Source organism: Sciurus vulgaris (genome assembly GCF_902686455.1).
Source record: "Sciurus vulgaris genome assembly, chromosome: 3".
NCBI lineage: Eukaryota > Metazoa > Chordata > Mammalia > Rodentia > Sciuridae > Sciurus > Sciurus vulgaris.
The window spans coordinates 80126021-80138250 of NC_136463.1; the positions used below are offsets into that span (position 1 = coordinate 80126021).

At 37.4% G+C, this 12230-nt stretch overlaps 1 protein-coding gene across 1 annotated transcript; it reads left to right on the forward strand.

Moving 5' to 3' along the window:
* The first annotated feature begins 1490 nt into the window (after positions 1 to 1490).
* NIFK (nucleolar protein interacting with the FHA domain of MKI67) lies at positions 1491 to 9881 on the forward strand. The gene is made up of 6 exons (XM_079132464.1): positions 1491 to 1670; positions 2570 to 2707; positions 4861 to 4969; positions 6875 to 7086; positions 8810 to 8941; positions 9303 to 9881. Exons 1-6 carry the CDS (start codon positions 1560 to 1562, stop codon positions 9525 to 9527), a joined length of 927 nt encoding a protein of 308 aa, XP_078988590.1. The 5' UTR covers positions 1491 to 1559; the 3' UTR covers positions 9528 to 9881.
* The last annotated feature ends 2349 nt before the right edge of the window (positions 9882 to 12230 follow it).

The following is a 12230-nucleotide window of genomic DNA, read 5'->3' on the forward strand; positions in this document are numbered from 1 at the left end:
TGCTAGTTAGGAAGACTTTTCTGTTGGTCCAGAAACAGCATTTTTTACTCTTTCTTCTAGAATAATTTGAATTTTCTCCCATTTAGTTGCACTGCTGCAGTTAAATGCATATGTAATTGCTCAAACAGAAGCTTGGCAAAACTGTAATCCTTAAGATTATGTTTTATAAGTATGGTTTATTTAGAAGTTAATTTTGAGTCAAATGTCTTCAGTTTGAGTCAAATGTCTTCAGTTTCTAGACAGCATAAGAGTAGTCCTCCAGTTGATGCTGTTTCCAGAACAGCATCTGGAGTTTTATATGCGCAACCTTGCCATCAAGAACATTTTGTAGGGAATGCAAAATTTTACCTCTTCTCTCTTAGAGATTTTTTTTTTTCAGCTGGGTCAGATAATTGAATGGACACAAGAAAGAGCAACAGGAAAAAAAGAATACAAATTTATTTAAGTTTTATGTAGCACAGGAGTCTTCATAAGGAAATGAAGATCCAAAGACACAGAGACATAAACATATGTCTGCTTAGATAAGGAGTAGTAAACTATGAAAATAGGAAAAGCAGAGGTAATTGAGTTGGGACAGTTAATTGGATAACATGGATGGGAGAATCAGGATGATTTCCCTCTGCCTCAACTTCCTGCCCTAGATGATAAGAATGGTACTTTCCTTCTGGTGTAGCAAGGGCAAAGAGTTTCATCTCTTGCTTTCAAGAAACAGGTCAGAGTGATCTTGCACCTGCTGTTTTTGAAGTGGCCTTAACTCAAAATAGTATGCCAGAGCAGCGTGTTCTTTCTTAACTCCTTCCATCTGAAACTCAAAGTCCACTTCTATAGAGCTGAATTGACTGTAATGGTAAAACTAATTTGTTTACAAAAAAAAGAAAAGAAAAAAAACAAAACCTCTAAGTTGGGCATGGTGGCGCTCATCTGTCTGTAGGACCAGTTAACTTGGGAGGGTAGGGGCATCACTTGAACCCAGGAGTTTGAGCCCAGCCTGGACAGCGTAGTGAGGCCCTGTCTGAAAAAACAGAAACACATAAAAATATAACTGAAAAAAGGAAAGAGTAAACTAATGGAAGAATAGTTTACAAGATTTGAAGGGCACAGGTATCGTTTTGGAGTTATTTTTTAAAATTCTTCTTGAAACCGGGCACCGTAGTTCATGCCTGTAACCCCAGCTACTACTGAAGCTGAGGCAGGAAGGTCACAAATCTGAGGCCAGCCTGAGCAATTTGCGAGACCATGTTCAAAATAAACATAAAAAGGACTGGGGATGTAGCTCAGGGGTAAAGTGCCCCTGGGTTCAAACCCCAGTACCAAAAAAAAAAAAAAAAGCAGAAGAAACCGGATTTGAAACGGAACTGTTTTGGACGTCCCAAGTTGACAAGTAGAAAGTAAGAGCAGGAGAAAACGTGCGGGGGCAGCGCCAGCGCTCACTCCGCTTTGTGCCGCGCCCTCGAGTCTGGCCACGCCCCTCTCCCGCCCCTACTTCCGCTTCCGAGAAGCCACGGCCTGCGTTTCCGGGAGCGCGCCGCGTGGAGGTGTGCTGCTACGGAGACTTCATCATGGTGGGGTCTCCGTTCCCGGTCCCACCCGGGCAGATTCTTTCGCTGAACCCGCAGGAAGACGTCCAGTTTCAGAAGGAGGTGCAGAACGTTCGCCAGCGCGTAACCCAGGTGAGAGGCCACCACGGTCCGGGCTGCGAGGGAAGGCGGCGAATCGTGTCTGCAAGTTTTCGGGATCGCGCGGTTCTTGCCCGGGCGCGCCTTGCCTTCCCTGGGCTTCCGCTACCCTGACCAGGGCCTTCCACACTGAGTTCCCGACTGAATGAGGGACCGACCTCATGAGGTCGGAGGCCGTGCTGCCCGAGACTAGGAGGTTTACCCTTGTCGAGAAATAATGTAGGGTTTGGCCGCGTAGGTCTTAGGGTGTTCATGTGGAAGACTAGAGGGAGGCATGGGGTGACGCAGGAGAAAAAAGGAACCAGCTGAGAGCAATGGCACCCCACCACAGATTAATCCCATATTACGGATGTCACGCTTCTGCTTTAGACCCCCCAAATTATATGTCCGGTAGTTTGGGAGTTCTCGAAAGATACTTACCAAGTTCCCTTTGCCAATTGGAGCCCCTGACATCAAGTTTATATTTTCCTTGGATTTTTAGCACAATATACAATGTGAAAGACTAAGTTCTTACGGAAGGTAAGGTTGTAATGACAGAGGTTAGTCTTCATGTGAAGGTTAACAAACTTATGGAACAGTGTTCTATTAGATGGGAGTAAACAGTGATCTGCGTTGGAAGTTGAAGGGGTACGCAAGGTACTTGCTTATCTGTTGACTCAGCCTACAGCTCCTAAGCGTGTACCTGATGCTGGTGCTGGGAATGCAGGCTTGAGATAACAGTTGGTGATCGTCCTTGTGGGGAGATAGACATCAAACAAGTAATTCTTTAAATTATTGCTATGACATGTAAAAATCCAGAATAGGTTCTACAGCTAAGCACTGGAGTTTTGAAAGTTTGGTTTTAGTGTGATTTTCATATTTAAAAAATGGTTATTTGGTCTTTTTGTCTTCAGCAAAAAAAACAAAAAAAATTTATTCCTGGAGTAATCTTTGTGGGCCACCTGCCTCCAGCACTTTATGAAACCCAAATCAAAGCATATTTCTCCCAGTTTGGCACTATTACAAGGTTCAGACTATCCAGAAGTAAAAGGGTAAGTTGTTTTTTTAAGCCAAATTGAATTGATTGTTTTGTTTTTCAAATGTATTACATTCTTAACAGATTACAGATCATATTTATGTATTATTGCTTATCAGACTTTAGAAAAGGGCAGTGAGATTTAAACAGCCTCAAGAGCAAAGTAAGTATTATTCTAAATATTTTACTAAGTAATTGCCCCAAATCCTCAAATTAAATTAACAGTCCTGGTAAATGAGCCATATTACCCTGTGGTTACTAAACTCAGGAATAAATGAACTTAAATTGGAGGACCAGGTTCATCTTGTATGCCTCATAGAGCCATCCCTATAATCATAAAGGTTTATATAGTAAAACTTCTTGCTTCGTTTTTGTGATCTAAAATAAAATTAAATTTTTTTAAACCCACAATTTCCTAAAAATATTTAATCAAAGATTTAAAAGGTAATAAATTTAAAGTTCTTAGAACTTTTAACACTCTGTTACTGTTTTATCATGCTTAATCTTCTGAACTAAAAATGGCTTATGTGGTTTGTCTCAAGAATGAAGGAGTGACCTGCTTCATTTACTTCCTCCACAGGTTTATCCATTGTAGCTATAGACATCTCATTGCTATCTCTCATTCCTGATTCAGATCTCATATTTTCCAGCTGAAGTATGGATCAGTTAAATATTATATTTGATTTATGTAAGGGAATAGGGTATGCATCCATCCTCTGCTAGTTGTCCTAAAACAGCACGTTTTAAATTTTATGTTGTCTAAGCAACATCTCAGCATTGAAAGGACTGATGCTGGGACATAACTCGGTGGTAGAGAGCTTGCTGTATATAGCATTAAGTGCTGTATATGTTTTGTTGTGTTTTTTTGTTTGTTTTGTTTTTGAGACAGGGTCTTACTAAGTTGCTGAGGCTGAGTTTGAACTTGGAATCCTCCTGCTTCAGCCTCCAGAGCCCCTGGGATTATAGGCATGCACCACTACACCCAGCTTATATATGTTTTTAAAGAGAATTTTATATTTCCATCTTACTAGAATAACATTTTCTTTGCGTTTCCCTCCCTCTTCTTTTTCTCCATTTACCTACTTATAGTGACAGCTTGTGTGGATTATTTCAAACATCTTGAAGTTGACTACAGAATAATTTAGGTATCCCCCATACAGCTTTATCAAATATCAACTTGATATCATATTTGCTTTAGATCTTTCTTGTTTAAAAAATAGAGAATAGGTCTGAGGTTGTAGCTCAGTGCTAGAGCACTCTCTCAGCACATGTGAGTCACTGGGTTCAATCCTCAGCACCACATAAAAAATAAACAAACAAAATAAAGGTACCATGTCTCGCTACAACTAAAAACAATCAAAAAATTTTTTTGAATAGAGTTTAGGTGAAGTTGAGGTCCCTTTTATAGCCTTTCCTAATCTTCCTCACCATCTTCCTGTATCCAGGGAATTAGTCCTTAGAAAGTCAATGTTTTTCAATACTATATGTGTCTTTAAATCTTTACTAAATGTTGTTTATGATGTTTATTTGTTATTTTGTATTACTTGTTTTAAAACTATTGTATAGCATTCTGTAAGGTTTTTTCATCTAGTAATTCATGTAACTCTGTTGCATTGTTTTCTTTTCGTGAATAAAGTTTATGCACTATCCTGTTGAACATTAAGGTTTTTACAATTTTTACACTTTTTTTCTTTTGGCAGTACTGAGGATTGAACCCAGGGTGTTGTACATGCTAGGCAAGCTCTCTACCATTGAGTTAAAACCCCAGCCACAGTTACCTCTATAGGTGAAGCATCATATTACATGCTAGGTTTTAAGAATTTATTACTAATAAGATTGCCAATTAATAAAGAACTGTGGGAACCTGCCAGATTTCCTTTATAAATGGAACATTGCTATTGAAAATATTCTAGGCATAGTAATCATGTATTTATATAAAATTACATGACTCCTGAAAAATCTGCTGTTCAGATGATGGTGGCTCGCCCCCCCAAAAAAAAAAAACAAAACAAACAAAAACGATCCCTGGAATACATGATTTGAAGTTGAAATTACAGGTATATCAAAATTGCTGATAAGGTACTAAGGAGTATTATTTAAATTAAAGGCAATTTAGGAGTTGATGACTGGTTAGAGTTTAATTATTTTTGTGGTGGATTTCCATTGCAGACTGGAAATAGCAGAGGTTATGCCTTTGTGGAGTTTAAGTCTGAAGATGTTGCCAAGATAGTTGCTGAAACAATGAATAACTACCTTTTTGGTGAAAGACTCTTGGTGTGTAAGTGCTCTTATATTACCCATGGGGTTTCATGGAGCTTCTGTTGGTGGATTACTGTGATGTGAAAGACAGATGGCTTAGCTACTTGAATATGCCACTTCATCTCTGGGATGGTTCTTGTAAGGCGTGGTACAGGATGTAAGTGTATTTTCTAGGAAGAGTCTAGTGGAAATTTAAATATTTTTCCAGCATGCGAAGAGTATTTACACTGAGGTGGAATTGAACAAATTACTTTAGGGATGCATGTGGGAAGCTGTTAATCTATCTTCAGTGGGTAATGAGAAAACCTTCCTTTGGGAGATATTATTTAAAATGAAGCCTGAAGATTAAATAGGAGTGAGCCAGGTAAGGGGTTGGGAATGATGAAGCTGCTTTGAACATTCTTTATGCAGGTGTAGGCAGGTTTTTCTAGAATAGTATTTTTGGGATTTTGGCCTGCAGAAAGAAGTAAATTTTACAGCACAAGCCAAAACACATAACAGATGTATATAAACATACTGAACAAAAAGTCCAGTGACATAATTCTTAAACTGTGTTTAACAAATGGTGTTCTATTCAGCTAGATTTTATTGCCCCTAAAAGGCTACTTACTGTGAGTTTGAAAAATACTGCTTTTACATCATATCATTGGGTATAAAATGGCTATGATTGTTGTATTTGCCTTGTTCTTAGTGAAGTTGAGTGTTATATTCATTGACCATGGGAATTTGTCTTTTGTGAATTATCTATTCCATATTTTTTTGCCTTGGCTTAATGTTTTTCACAAAAACTCTTTCCTACCTTTCGTGGAACATCACTTTGTAAATATATTTCCGTACTGCAGTATAATCATTGTTACCCTTAGCTCTGTATTTTGTTTGTTGTTTTCCCAGCTTTGTATTTTGAAGTCAGGTCTACAGAGAAATGGAATAGCATGAAGAACACACCTCTCTTGAATTTACCCATTCTTAATATTCTGACACATGGATTTCTCTCTCCCTACCTACATAAGCATATTTACTTTTGTTTCATTGATCTATTTGAAATAAACAGCCATAATACTATAATACTAAATGACTTTGAACTCACAATCCTCCTGTCTCAGTCTCCCAAGCTGCTGGGATTAGAGGTGTGCACCACCAGTCCCGGATAAAAGACAGTTTTGAGATGACTAAAGAAACGTAAAGACGGTATATTACATTATATACTACAATATTGTGGTTATGTAGGGGAATGTTCTTATTCTGAAGATATTTATGATGGGCTAATGGCAAAGGTAAAGAATCACATTTCAAAATCAGTCTAAATGACATTGACTGCAGCTCTTTCACATATGCCATATGGTGTAGAGGAGTAGCAACACCAGATTATAAGTTCATCCCATAAAACTTGGCAAATGGAGACATAGTTTTTACGTTCCCAGAGATACCAAGAGCATCACTACCCAGATCTCACTACACTTGGGAGGCAGGGATTAGTTTCTGGCCATCCCACCATTCCAGTTTCATGAACTGATGGGGCTGCCCAAATAGCATCTCTCTATCCTAGTTCTCATTGCTGTCAGAGAGATTGCAAGTAGCCTGGTGGAGGTCATGGTTCATTCTCACAATAACAGAGTGACTCATGCCAGGAGAAAATAGTCTAGATAGGTGACATGAATAATGTTGTCTGAGCCTCAGGATAATTGCTATCCTGTGTCTGACTTGTGGGAGATAGCAGAAAGGGTTCCAAACAACAATTTGTTGCTTCTGCCCCAAAGTATCTGCTCACTCCATTAGGGTATAATTGGCTTATCTGTTGATCTAGTATGAGATTAGCAACATCATCATGATTATGATGTGAGAAATAACACAGGGGAAATTCTAAAATTAACATTAAAAGCTTTTCCTACATCTTGGTTGAAAACTTCTCACTTTTTAAAAATAGGTCGTTTTATGCCACCAGAAAAAGTACACGAAGAACTTTTCAAAGAGTGGAATGTTCCGTTCAGTCAGCCTTCATATCCAGCTGTGAAGAGGTATAATCAGAATCGGACATTTATTCAAAAGGTACGGATGGAAGAGCGATTTAAAAGGAAAGAAAAATTGCTCAGGAAGAAATTAGCAGCAAAAGGAATTAATTATGATTTTCCTTCATTGGTAAGTATTCCTTCATGAAATTGTTTTAGTGGTTTCTCTGGGGGGTAGACTTTGTACTTCACTAGTTATAAAATGTGTCTGTGACTATATAAAAAGTAACTCAGTACTTATCATGTACTGGGTTTCTAGGTTTTTAGTTTTTTGTTTTTGTTTGTTTTCCTCCTTTTTTCTCCTTCTGTGCTGATGATTGATCCCAGCCCAAATCTCTCTCATGCTAATAATAAGCATATGCCCCACCACCAAGCAATACTCCATATTCCTAGCCCAACATATTAGGCTTTGACTATTTGTGTATGCATGTTAATGGGGATTGAAACAAGGGGTGCTCTACCACTGAGCCACATCCCCTTTTTATTATTTTGAGACCTGATTTCACTGAGTTACCCAGACTGGTCTTGAACTCTGCAGTCTTCTTGCCTTAAACCTCCCAAATCACTTTGATGACAGGCCTGTGCCACCTGTCACAGCTTATCTTTGAAACTGCATGTGGATTCTTCCTAAAAGCTTGATAACAGATCCAATTTTTTCTTTATTCGGAAAAGGTAACTCTTTCAAGGAATTACCCTTCCTCAATACCCACTGAGGATTGAGCCCAGTGGTACTTTACCACTGAACTATCTATATCTGCAGCCCTTTTTGTGTTATTTTGGTCTGGGTTTTGTTTTTTTGTTGTTGTTGTTGTTTTTCCTCTTTTTTCAGAGATAAAGTCTCATTAAGTTGTCCAGACTGTCCTTGAACTTGTTACTTCTACCTCAGCCTCCTGGGTAAAGGATTACAGGCATGCCCCCCCCCCCCCCCGCCCCCGGCTTTGCATAACTTTCATTATGTTTTAAGTTATTGAAGTTGAAGCACTGTTTAAACAAAAGCCATCATGCTCTTAGATTACCATTTGAACATGACATTACCAGAAATAAACATTTACTATATGCTCTCAGTAAATATCAAGACTGTAAATTGTTCATCCCTGTTATGCCATCCTAGTTAAAATTTTCTCATATTTTTTAAACTGGATATACTCATGCAATGTATATCAGAATTAGTAAGCACCAATTCTGCGATTTAAAAGTACAGGAACGTGCTAAAATACACAAGCCAACATACAAGAAGATGAGTTGGCACAAGTGTTCTTCCTGTTCTGACTTTGCTTGCTTGTAGGGAAATAATAAGGAAGCTTTGCTGAATCTCTTCCTCCTGTCACAGTAACTAATTAGTTGCCAAGAAATTACATCTTTTCCCAAGTTTATTAGATCTTTTCACTTTATCCATAAACTAGAAGACTGAGTTATCTTCCTTTGGTCTTCTGCCTGGGTGTTAGTTCTTTTCCAAACACAATCCCCATCACAGTCTTAAACATCATGTCAAGGCCTTTGGCCAAGTGAACTTTTTGGGAGTTGGACAGTAAAACTTGAAAATGGGCAAATAAGTACTTTTTCCTGTACCCTCTTTGTTACTTAAAAAACAATCTAGCTTCATTGCCACAGTCCTGAGCTTAGTCCAGTGGACCTATAGGGGTAGCCTTGAAATGTCTTTGTTTGAAATTTTAGCAAAACGAGGGGGGAAATGTTTCAAATAATAAAATCTTTAGAAATCTACAGTTAACCAGGTAAAATTATATTTATCTATATTATTATGCCAGATAGTAGAGAAAGAAATGGGAAAGCATAATCAAGACTACTATAGCTGAAAAATATACAAATTGTTAAAAGTCTTAATTTATTTTAAGGTTTTATCCAATAAGACCAAAGAGCCTTCAGAAAAACCTACAAAGAAGAAAAAGGGTTCAGGCATACCAAAGAAGAAGAAAAGGATTTCTAAAGGCACTGCTACTACTCCTGAGAAGTCTATAGATAGCCAGGTAACATGTCTTCATATTTTGGGCATAGGTATTACAGAAATAGTTTCAAGGAAGAAAAGTAGTTCCCACTATTATCATTTTTTTAAAGATTTTAAATTTAATTTTGACATTCTCAGTAGGTTCTTAACTGATGATAGCAGTTTGTTATCTAAAACCTTATAATTGAGTATATTCCAATTAGAGTTTCCATACCCAATTTGATAAACATGCTTGTTTATTTTCTGCAATTATACCACAAAAAGACAGATGCAAACCAAATATAACATGTCCTAACTTCTGAAACCAGAAGGGAGGTAATGTTTTTGAGTAAAGTCATCCAGTATCATCCTACATTTATGTATTATAATCTACTTGATTCCAGGGTCCCACACCAGTTTGTACACCAACATTTTTGGAGAAACGAAAATCTGAAGTGGCAGGAATGGATGATGATAAAGATGATGAAATAGTTTTCAAGCAGTCCATATCTGGTGCAGAAGAAGGAGTACAAGAGACTCCAACACCTGGTGCAGGAGGAGTACAAGAGACTCCAACACCTAAGCAGTCAGGGAAAAAAAGGCAAAGACAAAGAAAAACCAAGCAGTGATTCTGAATGTACTGTATATATCTTTTGACAAAATGTGATGATTTTCTTACAGTGGCTGGCTTTATTTTATAAGGTAAAATGTAACCATCTACAGACTGGAAAGAGAAAACATGCTGTTTGGAAAGCAGTCAGTACTTTTGACCTTTTTGCCCTTGTTGAAGTACAGGGGTACATCACAGCCTGCAGTGGTTGGGCTCACTGCCTTTTAAAATGTCCTGGTCTCCACTTGTTTTCAGTTTTCTTATCTCCTCTTTATTTTGCCTGTGTTAAAGGGTCACTGTTAACTGCACATTTAAGTACTGATCTGCTCTTTTTTTTTATCACCACTAAATAAAGACAGTCTATCCTGCTTATCATCTGTGTGGTGGTTGTGCACATTTAAACCATAAGAATATTTTAGATTACAGCATTAGTTGGGAGAAGTGAAGATTATATAGAGAGTGAAAATGTAGTTCAGATGTTCATACAGATTTATAAATATTCTTTTTTGCGTGTGGTGCTGGGGATTGAACCCAGGGCCTTGTGCATGTAAGGCACTCTACCAACAAGCTATATCCCCAGCCCCCACAAATATTCATTTTTTTACCAATAATATTAAATTAGTTTTTGGTGGGCTAGCATGAATTGATACCTACCATTTTGAATTGGTATCATTAATATGGAATTGAATTCAAGATTCAAACCATGAACAGCAAATGAACTTTTCCTACATACTCTTTGTACACAAATAAGACTTAAAGAGCTTAGGGGCAGCAGGTGGCAAATTTCTATACTTCTTGCCTCCTTTTAAGTTTCTGTACCCTTGAAAAATGCTTTTGTGTTAACCCAAATTTATTAAAATACATCCCTTTCTAATAGGCATTTTTATCACCCAATATTTGTTAAATTTGTAACATAAATGCCCTGATGTAAAACAATTGGTTTTTAAGTATACACAAAGAACAGATTATATCCCTAGAATAGTTACAGGCACATAGAAAATGTTCCTGTTTGTCCAGTGAATGGGTAGCAACTTTTTGAAACATTTCTGAACTTTGGATCTAAAATTCCATTGTTTACCGTTCTGTGAGAGTACATAAGTTTCTCTGTCCAGAGAGACATGTATGTCATGTTTTATCACTCCAAGGGTTGTGTGCATTCAAACACACTTAAGACAAGCCGAAACAATTATTTCTCTCTTACTGACCTGATACCCATCCCACTCCACAGGTAGGGTGCCCTTCATACAGAATTTCCTAATTAATGTGGAGCAGTGAGGGAGTGATTGCACCCTTAGCACAGTGGTGGATATTTTTCATTAGAAGCAGAGCTAAAATTATACAATTACACAGACTAATAAGATTAAGTTCTTCAGAAAATCATCAAAAGTGGCATGGATTAGGTAATACAGGAGTAGAATCTGAAGTGAAAATTCCTCAGCCAATAAAATAAGGTCTGCCATAAGTCATAGTACATATAAGGTGAAGAGAATAAAATTGTGTAATCATGACCAGAACAATGTAAAAGCATTTTTTTTATAAAGATGTACACAAAATAATGCTGTGGTTATTTTTCCCTTTTCCTAATTCTTAATATAAGTGTATTGTGTTTGGCATTTGTGTGTTATGTTTATATGTAATCATAAAGTTGAAAAGGAATCCACAGATAAAGTTCATTTGGAGCCAGATTTTTCATAAGCTGGTCATAAGATGGAGTATAAGTTATTTGATAAACACATATTTGGATTGCAGGTAAAATAGCAAATGAATAAACTTAAGAGGTTCAAGTTTGGATCCTGTATAGTATTTGGAATGCAGTGTAGCAGCGTCCACATCAACTGATGATTACGACAAAGTTGGCCAATTTGAGACTAAAAATAAGGATTGTCTCTGCTAATAGTGGATTCCAAATTACCACTTTGATACAGTAAAAGGTGTTTCTCATTGAAAGGCATAATTTGGGCAACTGTTCCATGTGGCTATTGCAAACTGCTTTATCCTTGGCCTGGGAACATTGTGCCATTTCCATTTTAGGCAGAAATATTCATGGCCCAAAATTGAATGTCATGGGACATCCCATGGACCACATGGTAGTAAGCTATATGACCAATGGCCAAGTCCAACCAACTACCTGTTTTCTGTATTTTTCAATGGTTGAGGGGAAAAGACAAAGAATGGTGGAATTCAAATTCCAGAATCCTGAATAAAGATTTCCTAGGATGTAGCCACACATTTACATAGTGTCTGTGGCTGCTTTTGTGCTGGAAGAATTGGGTTATGTGTTCTTGGTCTCAGCACAAAACCCAAGAAGAAATGGAAAGGATGGGTGAGCATTGGCAGTGATTTTATATATATATATATTATATATATATATATATATATATATATTATATATATATATATATATTATATATATATATATATTGGTTGCCAATAGCCCTTTATTTCTATGCAGTGCTAAGGATCAAACCCAGGGCCTTACACATGCCAGGCAAGCACTGTACCACTGTAAGTGCAACAACATATTAAGATTGTACATCATGACCAAGATGAGTTTATCCCAGGGATGCAAGAATGGCTAACATATGCAAATCAATAAGTATAATTCATCACATGAATAGAATTAAGACAAAAATCGGTCATCTCAATATATGCAGAGAAAGCATTCAACAATATTCAGTACTTATTCATGATTAAAAAAAACTAGTGATAGAGGGAACCTATC

Coding starts and splice junctions, on each gene's coding strand:
- NIFK (XM_079132464.1), top strand. CDS start 1,560: ATGGTGGGGTCTCCGTTCCCGGTCCCACCCGGGCAGATTCTTTCGCTG. Junction 7,087..8,809: donor ATTATGATTTTCCTTCATTG/GTAAGTATTCCT, acceptor ATTTATTTTAAG/GTTTTATCCAATAAGACCAA. Junction 8,942..9,302: donor AGAAGTCTATAGATAGCCAG/GTAACATGTCTT, acceptor ACTTGATTCCAG/GGTCCCACACCAGTTTGTAC.